The 16,837-nt window shown below is 39.9% G+C and overlaps 1 protein-coding gene across 2 annotated transcripts in view; it reads right to left on the bottom strand.

The window, feature by feature from the left end:
- Positions 1-16,837, bottom strand: part of TBC1D2B (TBC1 domain family member 2B) — a 209,674-nt gene that overhangs the window by 103,889 nt on the left and 88,948 nt on the right. For both annotated transcript variants that reach the window (XM_069222055.1, XM_069222056.1), the window contains 3 exons: positions 9,458-9,621; positions 7,849-8,060; positions 5,988-6,377 (listed from right to left, as the gene is read on the bottom strand). In XM_069222055.1, coding sequence (XP_069078156.1) covers positions 5,988-6,377; positions 7,849-8,060; positions 9,458-9,621 — 766 coding nt within the window. The remainder of the gene's footprint in view (positions 1-5,987; positions 6,378-7,848; positions 8,061-9,457; positions 9,622-16,837) is intronic.

The raw sequence follows: 16,837 nt of genomic DNA, 5'->3' as shown, positions 1-16,837 counted from the left end.
GTGTCAGCCGCCTCGAGTTCAATGTGAAAAACTAAATGACTGTGAAAATGTATTTTGATAAATCATGACCACATGTATTACAAAACTAATGATTTGCAATTATTATATTGTAATAATATATTAATTATGGTTTGAATGTTAGCAATTGTTTTATTCTTCAAGTATTAGCATTAGTAAAAGAGCCTATGTTTTAGTATTTTTCCAGAAGCAGTAGTGGCAGTAACCACAGCATGGATAAAGAAAGTCTCATCCTTCAATGAGATCAGTCTGTCACCGGCTATAGGCCCTATAGTAAAACAGCAGCAGCGGCACGGATGCACAAAAGTGAGATCTGGCTCAACAGCTGGAACAGTTGCTTCAGGACAGGGAGCAGCGACCCCCAAATGGGATTATTCAGGAATTAGACTCAAGTCAAGAGGGTCCAGAGACTCATTTGCCAATGATGTTGGAGAGGAGACTAGAGAAACAGGGTCAATTGGGATTATCTGTCTAAAGTTCTGGGGGTGTATGGACTGGGAAACAATTTTATTATGATGGGAGTCAATCCAATATTATACAAACTGGACGAGGTACTAGACATGAGTGTCCATACTCCCCACTATTGTTCGCACTGTATCTTGAACCTCTGCTCCGGCAGCTAGAAAAGAATCCAGCTATTATACCAGTAAGTCGTTATGGATGGCATACCAAAATTCTAGCTTATGCAGATGACGTTGCTTTAGTAACAGCTAACCCAGACGAGGCTTTAAGGGAAATTGAAAAGGTGGCATGAAACGAGAGTCTTCTGCATATTTATTTAAAAGAGATAAAACTCAGCTGGTGATTAATAAGTATTTTACTACATGGGACACCCAAAGGGTGGACCATGCAGTGTATTTAGAGATTAACTATCTGTTCCACTGTAGAGCTGATGTCAATCTAAATTTGACGCCGATGTTAGGAAAAGCTAAACAAGATTTTAGTAGGTGGAACAATCTGCAAATGTCTATAATGGGGCGATGCAATATGATTAAAATGCTATTCATTCCAAGCTCCTGTATCTGTTCTGGGCAATCCCACTTGAATCCGAAAAATCATAGTTCATAGCAATGGATAAGTTAATGATATTTATTTGGGAGTATGGCAAGATCAGAACAGCAAGCAAATATCTGACTTCACCTAGGGAGAAGGGGGGATAGTCCCTACCAAATGTAAAATTATATCAAGTGGCAGCCGCCTTTCAATACGTGCGGCAGCTGGTGACAAGTACAGAAAGTGCGGCTGGGGCAGGATACACGCCAAATATGTATTAACTATTAATTGATGGCATTGTTAGAGCCCCGCTACTATAAGAAAGTGCGGTTTAATGTATTAGAAGCTGCTTGTAAATGCTGGAACCCTTGGGGAAAGAAAGAAAGAAGAACTTGGTAGATTTAAGAGGTGTATGCCAATTTACAATAATCCCTCCCTCCCAAAGATATTCAGGGATAGATGCATAGCAAAGGGGAGTTTACAAGAGGTTCAAAGGCTAGGAGATTTTTTTGAGGGAACTAAGGTGAAAACATTTGAGGACATCCGGGAGAGGTATGGACTTGAGCAGAGGGATTTCTTGAAATACCTGCAAGTCAGAGATTTTCTATGTAGGAAATCTGGTGGGCTGGCAGGGTCCGCAAAGAGTTCCCTCCTGGAGATGATGACAAGTGGAGCTCGGTCGTCAATAAGAGCAGCCCGACGATCTTGAGAAATATAGCAAGAAGTGGCAAGCTTGCTTAAATATCAGAGACGCTAAGTTTTTTGAATCTCTTGAACTCGGTTGTTCTATTTTGATGTCATTAGCGCTGCAGACGACATTATAAAACAATTTACTATTTATATTTTACTCCATCTAAAATAGCTAAGTGGGGGAGGATGGAGGGAACACACTGCCTGAGATGTCAATGGTTTCGGGGTGGATCTCATACATATGTTTGCCACTGGTATAAGATTACATTCACTAAAGGGAGGAAATTTATCATTTTTTAAAAGAGGTGGAAAAACAGGATATGGAACTCAGTCTGGATATTATGGTTTTAGGCATATCAGAGGTGGCAGGAACTGTAGGACAAAAGTCTTATTTTTTTTTGTCAATGGCTGTTTATCGATTATGTGTAGCTACCGCATGGGTGGACCCACAACCCCCTTAATTTCAACAATGGTTGGGAAGCTTTCTTACTATATACAGTACTATCTAGAGATGGAGAACGTAAGGGGAGAAAGCCTAGCCGCAAGGGGCAGGTAATATGGGGCCTGCTTGAAGAGTGGGTCAATTCTAGGCAGTTGGTAATTACTGAATAAACTGAGGTGGGGGATAAATAAATAAATACATAAATAGAGATTTACATATGAGTAGGGGTTTGTTCTGTTTTGCTTAGGATCTGCTCAGGTAAACTACCCCCACCATTGATATAATATGCACTTTTTTCCTTTATATGTATGCAGTATGGCACAAAAGCACTTTATTCCCAATATATTGTATTGTACTGTATGGGAGTTTTTTTTCTTCCCTATGTTTTTGTAATTAATTATTTCTCAAGCATCCAATTAAAAAAAAAATAATAAAAAAAAAATACAACTGCATTTTCTGTTAGCACCACAGTTAGATGTTTTTCCAAATTAATTTTAGTCTTATTTTTCATTTTTGCATATGACTAAGCCTAGGCCCATGCATGCTATTTTTTTAATCGGAATGTGGTAGTTAGGATGTCTGACCCAACAATTAAATTGATTGTTTGTTAACTGATTATGATTGATTCAACTGCACAATTAATGGAATCTGTAACTATTTCTCAAATAATTCGGTTGTTATTCTGTATTATTCTTTTGGATTGTTAAATAATAATTGCTCTTAAAAGCTCAGAAGCTTTGGACAGCCCGTGTGGTTTCTGTATTGCTATCAATTGGTTTTGCACATCATTTAGGGGACTGTAGCATTGTTAATATAAGGGCAATACATGTATAAACTTTACCAAATTGGTGTGGTGATTCATGACCACAACGGTCAGGATGCGTATAAATTACTGACTCCTCATTGCATACTTTGGTTGTTTATACATATTGATTTATTGTTTGATTTGATGATCTTATTACTCCTGTCTGAGTCAAAAGATTTGAGTCAGTCTATGAAGGTAGCAGATGTCACTGCCCTATTTACATGCCACCTTAGCCTAATTTAGGAGGTCACACACCCACAATAGCCAGAGCTCAATGACAAAGTCCCACAGCGATGCAGCAAGCTACCCTCTAAAAAACAATTTAGAATATTATTTGCCTCTCAAGCTTTTTCACTCAGTGTGAATTTCAAACTTGAGTGAGAATTATTTTCAATTAAATAAAGTGCTTGCAGGCAAAATTGCGAAAAACAATGTAAGATATTTCAACACCTGTAACAATCACGAAGAAGGAGCCAAACACCCTTCTATGCTCACCATCGTGAAAGCAATCAGTATTCGTGTAGATTTTTCTCAATCCATCACTGAAAGAAATCTAAACAACAATCTCCTGGATTTTGAGAACCCGGTTCTAGCTGGCATGAAAAAGATATCCAAAGTTTTGACTTCAAATCAACAGCTCCGAATCGATAAAAGTATGTTTAAACCGAACAAAGGTAGGTCAGTTACCACCCACTGCTGATAAACACTCTGCTGATTTGGGTAATTACTGCTCTAAACAAGCCTCCTTGTTGGTCAAAGCAGCATGTATCTGCACATCTGCACTGTAAGGATTCCATAGGCACTTGGGCAGGTTCAGAGTCTTTTTCTGTACCTCATTGTTTTTTACCTTCACTGAGAATTGAGGCCCATATATTCTCTCATAGTTAAACAATAAAGTCTTTCCTTGTCTGTAAAGCACACTGGGGAAATGTTTAACAGGTGTGGCATATAGATTTTACCTTTGATGCAGTAGCCCATGGCGTGTATGTAAGGCTGGACACTATTTGGTCATAAGCTCCTTATCTAAAAAAATAGCAGACATCAAGATATGGCATCTCACTCTTGGACTATACCTCAATTGAGGTAATTTTAAAGGAGGATAGAGGAACATGGAGGGGTAGAGACAAAAACCTGTAAAAATATGTTTACAGGTGGAATGGTAGCAGAAGAGATACAGAAAGGCATTACAAAGTATCTAGAAGACAACACCAAGAGAGTCACTGAGGCAAGAAATGATGGGACACATTGAAGGCAGCAATGAGTGGACGTGTTGTCAATTTTGGCGAGGCTGAACAGGAGAAAAAAAAAAAAAAAAAAAGAGCAGCTAGAGTCCTGGCTGTAAGAGCTGGAAGACATACATAAGTGTAACAAACTCCAATAAGGTGTGGAAAAAACCCATTGCACTTATAACACAGGTCACAATGATCAATACATTAAAGAGTATGGGCTCCTCCACATTACGTGTAGGTAATATGAAGGGGGCAAGAATGCAGGGAGGCATTTGGCTTCAAACTGAGAGCAGATATAGCAATGGAAAGGGGGAAATAATTCAATACAAGGATGCCCTTTAAAGCAGAGATAAGGGCATTGCTAGAATATTCCACAAGTTTACCCAGATGGACTTATTCAACTCTTTCTTAAAGTAAAGTATTCTGCAGGCAACATACTCCATTGTTGACTCACTTTTTAAACTCCTTCACAGAAGCAAAGGGGTCTACTGAAAAAATGTGGTTCAGGCCATGACTGCTACACCCACACAGGGTAAAGATAAGCCAATATTTGGCTTCTACAGGCCAATATGGCTGCTGAACCTTACACCAAACTGCCTATTAGGCATTTTGGTAGGTGCTTCCTCGTTCTGTAGCACCTGATGAGGTGGACAAGGGGAGTAGAGGAAATACCAAAAAAAAACAAACAAAAAAAACACCCTGCTACATCTTACTGCTAATGTTCACAGAACGATTCGAAAGGCGCGGATGGTCTCACTCTATGTCAAGAAGGTGTTTTACTGTGAGCATTCACACTCCCTGGAACAGGCCCTTGCTACATTTAGTGTAGGCAACAGATTCAGTTACTGGTTCCTTAGTGGTTATGAAGTCCATTTGCCATGGTTTGAGTGAATAATTGAATTTGAAAGACTCTTCAAATAAAGAGAAGAACCATACAGGGCTGCCCTCCCCAATGGTTTTGCTCTTTAGGTTGAAACGCTGGCTGGAAAAAATCTATAAAAATTCCAAAATATAAGGAGTCTGGTGGGGAGGAGACACAAATGAGCAATAAACATAGACGTCATTAGGGTAATATTGGCTAAGCCCTTTCATTTGATACCCACTCCCCTCAGAGAAATAATAAATAATAATAAATTATGGTAAGGTATTAAGGTTCACAATTAATCTTTCTAAATCACAGACCTTAAATACTTCAGACCCAGCTGCAGAGATGGAGTAGATTAAACAACAGTTTATCTTTGATTGCCTGTCTGGTCACTGAGATGTCCCCCACCTTGGAATGAATGATACAGGCAAAATATGATTATTATTAATAATATTACATTTCCCATGCATTTTTAGGCTTGTAATGATCTCCCCATAGAACTTATGCTATGTACTGCAGGCATCTTTTTCACGCACTCTGTAATGCACCTTTGTGAAAGTACATTTTCTGAACTGAACACAATGCTCTCAATACGGTTTTATCAATTAATTGTACAGACAATATTACCTACAATTTTCCCATTTTTCAATTCTGGTAGACAATTTCCATAGCTCTTTCAATTCTCTTTTAACACTGTTTCACCACTTACATTTCATAATGGTATGACATATGTTTTCACACTAACTCCAGGCAAATGTATTATCTTGGTTTCTCTCCATATTATGCCTCTCTGTAACAACGATCATAAACTGGGTAGGAAGAGCATACTATATAGATAATGGGCTTTAAAAAAAAAAAGCACAGTCTTGAAAAGCTACCTTGCAAATGGAGTTTTTCAGGTTCAATTCTCGTTGTGCTGCTATTAGTAAAGAAATACAATCCTACCTTCAGCCTGTCCAGTTCCTGTTGCTCCCGTTGGGCAGATGATGGCACAGCAACATCTGTTCCAACTGGGGAAAATGCACGGTTCTCAAATTCACTGAGCTGCCGAGATAGTTTCATAATTACTTCATCTTTGGCCTGAATGGTTTCCATCAACATGTTCAGCTGTTCATTCAGTTCTCCAACTTTGTATTTTAGATTTTTGAGATCCTGCTGGAGACTGTCTTTTTCTAGATTTTGTTTTTCAATAAGGTTGTTGAGCCCAAGAATCTGATGGTCCTTTTGATGCAAAAGCTCCAGCTTGTCCTTTGAAGCTGCATCACAAAGAGGACCGGCTAAGTATTTATCATACTGGGAAGACCGAACAGTTTGCTGTAATAATCGGACTAGTTCCTAAAAGAGAAAACATTCAAAGCATTGTGTAAACAAACAGCCAAGATTTTTGAAATTTGAACAGATTTTTAATTGCTTTGCATCAAACAGCCTAATAATTAATTTAACCTTTGGCCATTACTCTAGTGAGTCTTAAATTATCAACAATCTGAATCTCTGAATCAGACAGAAATGTACATAGAAAAAGAAAAAAGGAATAAGGATATCTGGTAATTTGTAAAAGTGAAGCACAAAGAATGAAGCAGTGAAATATGAATGAAAAGAAACTCTATTCTATGATATTTTCCTTTACGTCTCCTTTTGGTTTGATCTAGTGAATAGGCAGCCTCTTTGGGGAAACCTGAAAGGAATGCATTTGCATATGGTTTGATGTTTAGGAGACTTTACCACCAGTCAACAACCTAAGTACAATGAATGCTGGACACCTAACAAGAACATTTTTGAAAAAAACATCAAAAGTTATAGTGGACTATTCACCACTACCCTAGTTGATTTGAAAGTCAAACATGCTGAAGGATTAAACATCTAATCTAACAAGGGAGAGGGAAATCTAGTAAGAACTAGCAACAACTACAATCTTTCCTGGACAAAATTAGAATTTATTTAAAAAATCTGGTTATAACAAATGGGAAAAATAGAAAATCATGTCCTTGAGTTTAAAAAAAAAAAAAAAAAAAAAACAGCCTAAAATAATTTATATATTAGTGAAGACTTGCAAAGAAAGTGAAAGACGTCACTTATCTAGGCATTCACATCTTTAAAACGTATTGCAGAAACAACATTTTACTCAAACAAGAATAAGAGAGACATGAGAATACCACATTCTGAGATTCTTGGAAAATATGGCCATGGACTGAAAGTATACCTTGAAACCGTGTTTCAAGCCAATCCAGGCTTAGTCTTACCTAGGAGATACTGGAGGCTTGCTCATTAAGTAATGAAAAAGTGTAGTTGTTGAGAGAAGATTCTGCAAAAAGACCGTCAAGTTCCCTATGAAGTCCCTGTGCAGACTTAAATTGAGGAACCTGATACTAGCCCATGGAAATATGAGATGAAACACTATCTCCAGAGATGTATGCTTATGTGCAGCATTTACCATTTTATTTTTAGATTCTTTTTTTTTTTAGGGAAATTAAAATGTGGTTTCCTCAACCTAGTTTCTATTATCATCAACATATGACTCCACTGGATTTAATTTAAAGATGAATTAGCACAAGATGCTGCCTTCAGAGCGACATTTTACCTGTGAAAATAATTTAAAAAGAGAAACCCCACAATTTAAACAAGTTCTGGGATAGACACAACAAGGGTATTTTATACCTTAGAACATTAATAATTGTAACTACTCAACTACAAAAATTCTGTATAAGTCACAAGGATTTCATAACCCCAAAATAAGCATCTTACCCGTTACTTTCTACTCAAAGCAAAGTCATATGCACTTAATTCTGACAACCTGCCAAATACCTACCTTTTGACTAGAAAGCTCTTGCTTTAGGCTTTCAATTTCTTCTTGCTGGCTTTGAAACTTCTGTTCTATTTCATAAGTTGGTTTATTTTCACTGCTAGAAACCCATTCTACGGGTGATGATTCAATACTATTGCGATTTTTATTTGATCCCATTAAGTCCCGTAATGGCCGCTTTCCTTTGTATGGAATGTGAGCAAAGTTAAAGGAGAAACCTGAAATGATCAAAAAGGTGCATAATTTGTAAATCATCTTTTTGTCTTGCTGCTCTCAGCAAAAAAAGCAGTACATGCATTTGTTTACAGTCAACCTTTGCAAATGCTTTTCAATTGGATAACAGTAAAGTGAGCAGTCATGGCTGATTCAAAGCCCTCCCCCCCACCCCACCCCCTCAAATATGAAATAGACCATGTCAATACAGATTGGAGTTGATCACTAGGCAATCACCAAAAGCAAACTTATCTGGTTTGGAGGAATCCTGGACAGTACCCCGAGAAGAGAGAAGGCTGAGGCACATACCCATCCAAGGCACGTATATCTCGTTGGACTTTATTTTGGACTTTGAACTAATTGAAATGCCAATACATTTTTTCATCGATTTACTCAGAACATGTCCAATTCAGGATCCAGAAGAAACCTCTACATTTAGGCATCTACAACTTGGAATTCCCTCCTGCTCACCCTTCAGCATAAAGAGAATTCAAACCTTTATAAAGAGGGTAAAACATCTGACTAATTCTGTACCACCCTCTTTTAATTCTCCCTAGTAAGCTTTTTAGCATAACTTAGAATTGGCTCCTTTCATGATTATCGTAATCAACACATCTTTGGTAAAGCGATAAACAAATGGCATTGCTTAAATTGAATTAAATTTATATTTTGTTAAAGTTTAGTGTAGATTTGCAAACTAATTTTTTTAGATCAATAAAAGTTGCTGCGGCTGGGACTCTATGGTGATAACAGCCTAGTGTGAGGAGAGTTGAAGAACAAGTTAAGCCTTGGTGTCTTCAACCGGATACAACAAGGATAACTCAGATGATAGTAGGTACTCTTTTGTTCTCCTCATGTTTCAGCTAACCGGCTAAGACAAGGCTAGAGCTTTGCTAGGTGGAAAGTTTCCAGTTGTACTTATCTATTTCTGTTGTCTTCACAAATAGAAATTGCAGTACTAAAGTGCAGTCAGTCTGAAGTGCTCACTTGGCCAAGAAACTAAATCTACAGATGACCAGATTAAAAACACCAAACGCAAAACCATTCTAAAAGCAAACGCTGGAAAGAATACTTCTTCCAAATCTGACAGTAAATACAAATAACAACAGTGATAAAGATGATTTTGTGTTGCCTGTCAATATTATGCTTGTCTATTTGTACTACCACTGAAATTATTTTGAATGGAAAGAATGCACACATGTATGACTCTATGAAACATTTTGGCTATAAACTCATGGCATACAATCAATTGCAAAAGCAGTTAGGATGTGTCAAGCAGGGCGAAATGTGAAGGGAGAGGTAATGAGCTATACTCTAATAGGGATACTATTCACACAGCTTTTTTTTTAAATAAAATACATTTACAGAGGTTATATGCAGTAGATGTTTTATAGAGCTGTACCTTTGTTTCCTTCCACAGAACTTTTTCTTCTCTCTTCATGAGCAGTGGATTCTTCTAACTCCTTTGGGGTTGGATCCAACATCTCCCAATCTTCCTGTGTGTAAAACATGCTCTTCCGGTTTTCATGACTTCCTTTGCCTGGTTTTAAGGAAATCATCGAATTTCTGTAAAATAAGAAGGCTATTGTTAATTAATTTTTTGGCCAGTACTCCTGCCCATTTTAGTACCAATAGGATAGTATATGACGCTAAATTCCTCCATTCATGTAGATTTGCCCCACCAGAGACCTATAAGGATCAGGGGAAACTCACAGGAGTTTTTCCACCATTTAGTGAAAGTCAGACATCCACAGGTAGGATCGTAGAGCATTTCCTTGACTGTTCGACCTCAGAAAGCATTGGTGAGCACGCTGCTGTTGGCAAAGTGTAGATCCTTAGTGGCTCATAAACTAGATATTAATCTCCTCATAAGCACACAGAGACCCACGGGGGGTGGGGGAGGGGGTATTGCCATCATCTTTAGGGATCCGGTCAGGGTCTCCATTAGCCCCCTGCATCTCCCTGACTGTAAGAGCATCCTCTTTTCTATTCTCCTAAATCCTCATTACACCTTTTCCGGGGCCTCAATATACCGTCCCCCTGGCCCAGCACAACATTTTTTTTTAGAAGCTATCCCTGAGAAAGTCACTGATTTCATTTGCACTAGACCTAATTTCACGATTCTTGGTGATTTTAATATTTACGCCGATATTCCAAACAACGCCGCAGCCAAAAGCCTTGTAGACTATATGAAGGCATTAGATCTAACTCAATTAATCACAGGGCCCACACACAATAAAGGGCACACCATTGACCCTGTTTTTAGCAACATAGTTGACTTAACTGCCCTACTCTCCCACCCCATTAGCCTGGTCATACCACAAGCTAATTTCTTTGAATCTTATCATTAAGATAACCCCTCCCAAATTACATCGCAAGCATATAGGCGTTGGCATTTGCTAAACGCTGAGGAATGGATTGGCGTTTTAGAGAACTCTAAACCAGCACTCAATGGAAACATGGTCGACTCCTTAGAAGTATTCAATAAATGAATCACCAACATCCCGGTTGTTACTCTTCCGTGTACATCATAGAGAGCTGGTAATCGGAAAAAAAGGGTCCCCTGATTCTCCACCCATCTTCAATCACTAAAAAGAGACTGTAGACACCTAGAAAGGAAATGGAGAAAATCCTATGACATCCAACTCAAAGAAGAATATAAGGCGCCCATTAGACGGTTTCATGTGGAAATTAAAGCAGCTCAAAGTGTCTATTATGCGGCTAAGATAGAACAGCCCGCCAATTCCCCTAAATAAATCTTCTGTATACTAAAAGAAATTGTATGCCCTCAAACTCAAACCGAAGACGTAGAAGCTTCCTTCAACACAGTAATGAGCTAGGCTCCTTTTTCCAAAAGAAAATCTCCAACATCTAATCGGCCTTCCCGAAACAGCCACATAGTCCCCAGTAGGTGAGCAGGCAATGTACTGTGGACACAGTTAGCCTAGCAAGGATTACTCTTCTCTCTTTAGAAACAACATTAACATTATTAAGTACGCTTAAATCTGGATCCCCTTTAGGTCCTGCACCTCCATCAATCTTAGTCCAAGGAGCGTTAACATTAGTCCCCATTTTGACCGATCTGTTGAATTGGTCATTGGTCAGTGGCTCCCTCCCTCCACAGTGGAAGCATGCAATCATAAAGCCGCTGCTCAAGAAACCCAACCTAGAACCTTCCATACCAAACAACTATAGACCTATCTCAATGCTGCCAACCTTGGTTAAGATTCTTGAAAAACATGTTAACACTTATCTTTCCACTTTTCTAGAAGATAATCATTCTTCATCCTTCCCAAATGGGTTTTAGACCAATTCATAGTACAAAATCAGCCTTGATATGAGTAAATCAGGAAGCGATTAGACCAGGGAATGGTCTCAGCAACCATGCTCCTTGACCTCAGTGCAGCCTTCGACAACGTAGATCATAGTATTCTACTCTGCAGAATGAGGGAAATTGGAGTTACAGGGCCTTCCCTAAGATGGTTCACAGAGTTCTTAGATGCAAGAACATTCCAGGTACTCAACTGCTCTTTCTACTCCAGTAGTTTTAAGAGCCACTGGGGTGTACCACAGAGCTCATCCTTCAGCCCTACGCTATTTAATATTTATATGCTACCACTGGCAAGGATAGTGGAGCCATATGGCCTATCGCTGATATCTTATGCAGATGACACCCAGCTGGTAGTTTCTTTTTCCACCTTGCAGGACTTTTGATTCTCTGCTTGTTCCCTGCTTATGCAGGCTAAGTGGATGGTGGAGTGTAAACTCAAGCTGAATGGAGACAAAACAGAGGTCATGATCATGGGTCATCACTCACATCCATACCAAGTGACTCCCATTCTGCACTCTTTAGGAGATCTTCCATCGCCCAAGAGTCACATTAAGAGCCTGGGTGTATGGCTAGATCCATGGCTTTCAATGGACCATCAAGCAAAGAAAATATCCTCCACTTGTTTTGGGATATTTAGACTCCTTAGGAAAGTCTTTAAAGTACTCCCTTTCATTGCAAAGAGGCTCATTGTACAAGCATTAATTACTTCACGCCTGGACTATGGGAACGCTTTGTTTTTAGGGTCCCCAAAGTACATCAAAAAGAAATTGCAGGTGTCCCAGAATACGGCTGCTCGCCTTCTCTTAAACGTGCCCAGACATCATTCGGTTAAACCTGCCCTTTTAACCTTAAACCGGCTCCCGTTGGAACAACGATTATCGTTCAAGGCACTCTGTTATACTCAGAGCTCTTTATGCCAAGGGCCTTCCGTTCCTGCATACTCTAGCTACTTTTCATAAGCCGGCCCAACTTCTTAGGTCATCATCAGCAGCATTAGCAGTGATTCCGCCAATAAAAAAAGTTAAATGGGGCGGAAGATTCATGGCCTATCTTGGTGCCAAACTTTGGAACTCTCTGCCCGTCTCTCTTCGGCTAACTAGCCACAAACTATCTTTTTGTCGGCTATTAAAAACATGGCTCTACTAATATCTGTCCTCTTATGCTTAGTTGTTGGCGATTTCTGTATAGCGCTGGGAGGCCTCAGGGTAGCTACGTGTTCTATAAATTCTAACAACATAACATAATATTTTAATTAAAATCAAAACAATATGTAGATGGGAAAGATTTCGGCATAGTTGGTATGTGTTACAAATCATGGACAGAGACACTCAAAGTGTGTATTGCTGAATGGCTAGCAAGAAAACGACACAGGAAAAAAGAAGAAATCTGCTCCCTTAGAATGACTAGCTTATAAAATTATATAACATTTCAGTTAGGACACTGACAAAATTTGCAAATATGGGTACATTTTAATAAGTTACCTCATCAGACAATTACATAATGTATTATTTAATCACTGGTTAGCATGGCAGGGAAACATGCCTGGAGTATTTCTTATCCAAGGATCGTAAGAAACTGAATTGCAGTTAACCTTTTAGTTTGCTATTAATTCAAGACTGTTAAGTTTAAATTAGACTGACAAAAAGACTAATGCTCATATCAGCATCAACTAAAAAAGAAGGCATGCTTAAAATGCTAGTTTGTATCTCTTGGAAATCTAAACAGTAGGATTAGGGGGACGGAGTTTCTGTAGTTAAAGACCTCAGTCTAGTCTTTGAACGACTTACTTTTGACCCTTGTTTCCTCACTTGACCTCAACTATTACATACCCAACTATTGTGAATGTTTACTTCACATTGTTTTCTTTGTTTCTGTAGGATTATCAATATTTAACTCAGAAAGGCATCCCCTCACTACTTTGCACTCAAGTCTCTCAGTCATTCTGTCCATTCTAAATGGCAATGAGTCCATTTTGCCATCAATCGGTGCAAGACTGTGCTGCATAGCTGTGAAGATATGTTTTAAATCTGGCTCCACCTAGGAGTCAGGGTTGTCTGCATCAAGTCTTGTGTCATCTAGGCGCTCTTTGCGAGTTCTATGTGACTTGTGTTGCTCAAAATGGAGCTTAGCCTGGGTTTTATCGGGATTACACATGTGGTGTTTGCACGCTGCAAACAGGAGGTCCTTCAGATGGTAAAGTGCAAGTGGAAACAGAATATTTTTTATGCACCCAACAAGTGGACAACTCCCATTCCCCCACTCAGGCTCTGTAGACTTGGTTACATGCGTAGTGCAAAATCGTTAGGAGAAATGATATCAGTACCACCCTCAATGTGCCGTAGCGACTGTGGTTGAGCTAGGAAAAGGAAAGGATTTGCTGCAAGAGAGGCAGTGCTGGTATGTAGGCGTCTGATAATGTAAGTTGAGAACGTTTACGTATTCACTTACTGTCTCTGCTTTAGGCAGCAGTGTGCCCTCCAGCACAGTTTTCACCGGGGCAAGCAGAGAGGACCATCATGGCCTAAATCAGACCCTGAACAGTGTAGGGTTGCGTGTCCGGATTACCGGCTGGTGGGGGGTTTGGAGACACCACAGCGATGCTTATATCAGCAGACTTCCTCAGTGAGTCCGCAGCGGGTCTACAGTTCTGTCTAGCCGATGGCATCTGTGTGCTATCTCCCCCCAAGCTTTTTGGCTGGTGCAACCTCGAATGCAGAGGGTCACACCTCACCCAGGTCCCGCGGCTAGGCACGCGAGCAGCGCACACATCCCAGAGCGCCAAGCTACTAGGCTCCCCCACGGGCAGGCATGGCTCTCAAACTGGCCCAGGGAGCCGTCCCAGCACGCCCGCGCTGCCAACTCCCAGGCGCACACAGGTCACAGCAGTTAAAGTTACAGGCCTGCGTTATGCCGCATTCCTTGCGCCTTCCTTCCAGTGGTTGGGCCCCTCCAAATCAGCCGATCTCCTCAATCCTGGGACAGCAAGTGTTGAAGAAGGCCCAGGGGCTTAGATGGAAACGTTTAGGTGTCTAGGGGCTACAGTATCGCTTAGGATGGTCAGTGGCTGACAGAGCACGCTCAGCTTGCAGCCATCTTGCAGCCTGGCAACTTCCGCTACCAGCTATGGCACTTGTAGTGCTGATTACCATTGTGGATTGCCGCTGTTACCTGTAGGATGTAGCTTGGTTTGCATAAAGTAGGCTTCTGTTGCGTTTGCCTGTTAGGCATCCTATTCAGCTTGCGAATGAATCATCATAACCTTTAAATGTGACTCAAACAAACATAGCACACCATGCGTAAATGTAAAGTGCATGTTCACCCATACGCATCTTGGTACTAAGTAACAAATGGTCAGTGCATACTTAATACACCAGTGATTATAAATTCCTGAAGTGAAAGCATTAGTACATTGAACCACCTCAACAAAAAGTTCAGTTAACCTTTCCAAGGGTTCTTGGGAGTGTTACTGCGTCTTGTATATTTGGGACAGTACATTTAGGATTTCCCATACTCCCATAGCATATGCAAGCATGCATTTCATTCTCCACAACTCCTGATGAATTTCAATAGGTTTATTTTCTTCAATCTGGGGTGGTACCTATAAGTGTTTTATTTACTTGTGCATCAGTGGGATTAGGAAATTGAAAATATAGCTGTGTTTGATGACAAAAACATGTCTATCAGAATTTACCACAAACAAGAGAAAATAGGAAAATACACAGGGCAATTTTCCTGACCAATCCAGCAGAACATAAGATCCTAAAGACATCTTTCCCAATCCCAGATGGGATGAAAACATCTGGTATGGAGGGTTGCTGTCAACAGCAAAAACAGTCTATCCACAGAAAACTTCAGGTACTGAATGAAAATGTTAAGTCTGTGGTTTGCTCTCCCACTTGATTAGGGTGTGCAACAACCTACTTAAATTAGCATTCCATCTTTCTTGCCCTGAAGGTGGGATGCTATTGAAAGAAAAAAATACTTACCAATAATAATTTGTTTGCCTCTTGAAATGTTGTATTGGCACATGTTGTGCAGTTTCCTGAACAAGTTGTTTTTCTTCAAAGTGTTTTCATTTGGTTTTAAGAATGACCTGTGAGCACGATCTCAGAACCAACAAGTAGAAGATCACAAGATGTACACATCCTGCTTATCCCTCACCTATGGCTGAGGGCGACAAAGAAAGGTGTAGTGGCTGTTGTAAATCAAGCCTTTCATACTGCCTGACCCACTTGTGCATCTTTCCTTGCATGGAAGTTAGCATGTTAAAACTAAAAGAAAAAAAGACAGAACTTTAAAGGTGGTGCATAGATTTCTATCATGCGTTTAAAGTGAAAATAGCCAGCAAGTATTTAAAATAAGATAGATAATGGCAGTTTCAAACAACCAGAACTTCACCCACGATCAGTTGGAGCATGGGACGTCATTTCTTTCCACCACTGGATAAGCTTTTGTTGCCTCTTTAATCCAATACGCTACCTTTTCTGTCCTAGGAGACTTACATTTTCATTTTGATGACTCCTTCAATCTTGGTGTTCTTATACTGTCAGATACCCATAAGATACTAGGGCTCTCACAAAGGGTAACCACTCCACACCCATACTTTAGGCCATACCCTGGACTGGGTTATTGGTCAAAGACACCGTCCCTCAATCCTGGTCAGACCACAGCCTAATTTTGTTTAATATAGCGGACACTAGCCACAACTTTCCTAAGCCTCAAAATGGCATGAACCTTAAGGTTCGTTAAGTGGGGAGCAATGAAGTTGCACCCTGATTTTATTACTGGGTTTACCAACACCACACCCACTTCTACCGGCAATCTTGGTGAGGACCTTGACTTATTTAACAACTGGGTTCGCAACTCAGCCTCAGAAATAACACCACTTCTCTACTTCAAGAAACATTGTTCAGAGGTCTCAGCTCCCTGGTTCTCCCCTGCATTAGCTCAGTTAGAACAACACTGTGAAAAACTTGAACGAAGATGGTGCCGCACCTATGAAGAACACGATCTTGATCAATATAGGACTTCCCAAAAGACATACCATAAATCCATTAAGGGAGCAAAAAATGCTATTATACTTCAAAAATCGAAGAGGCTCAATTTGACTCAAGTGATCTTCAGTGTGGTTAAATCAATTCTACAATCAAAAGCACTTACTTTGCAATAAAATCTCAGCCTTCTTGAAGATACAATTTCCACTATCCAACAGGGTTTCAGTCCAACTCTAAGCACCACCGAAGCAAATGGCCTCTCTGCAGCCCCTGGTAACATAACTTCGAAGAGGATATGAACCCAATTTCAAAAGGTCTCCTTAGCTCTCACTCATCAAGCAATCCTGATATGCAAATCATGGTCTCCAACTGATCCCTGTCCTCCATCCATACTACATGATGCCACTGATGTGGTAAATCCCCTCATTAACAACATCAAACACGTAACCAGAGGAAG

Source organism: Pleurodeles waltl, chromosome 3_1, assembly GCF_031143425.1.
Source record: "Pleurodeles waltl isolate 20211129_DDA chromosome 3_1, aPleWal1.hap1.20221129, whole genome shotgun sequence".
Lineage (NCBI taxonomy): Eukaryota > Metazoa > Chordata > Amphibia > Caudata > Salamandridae > Pleurodeles > Pleurodeles waltl.
Note: the sequence above shows the minus strand (reverse complement) of the source record. Positions and strands in the feature narration are given on the sequence as shown.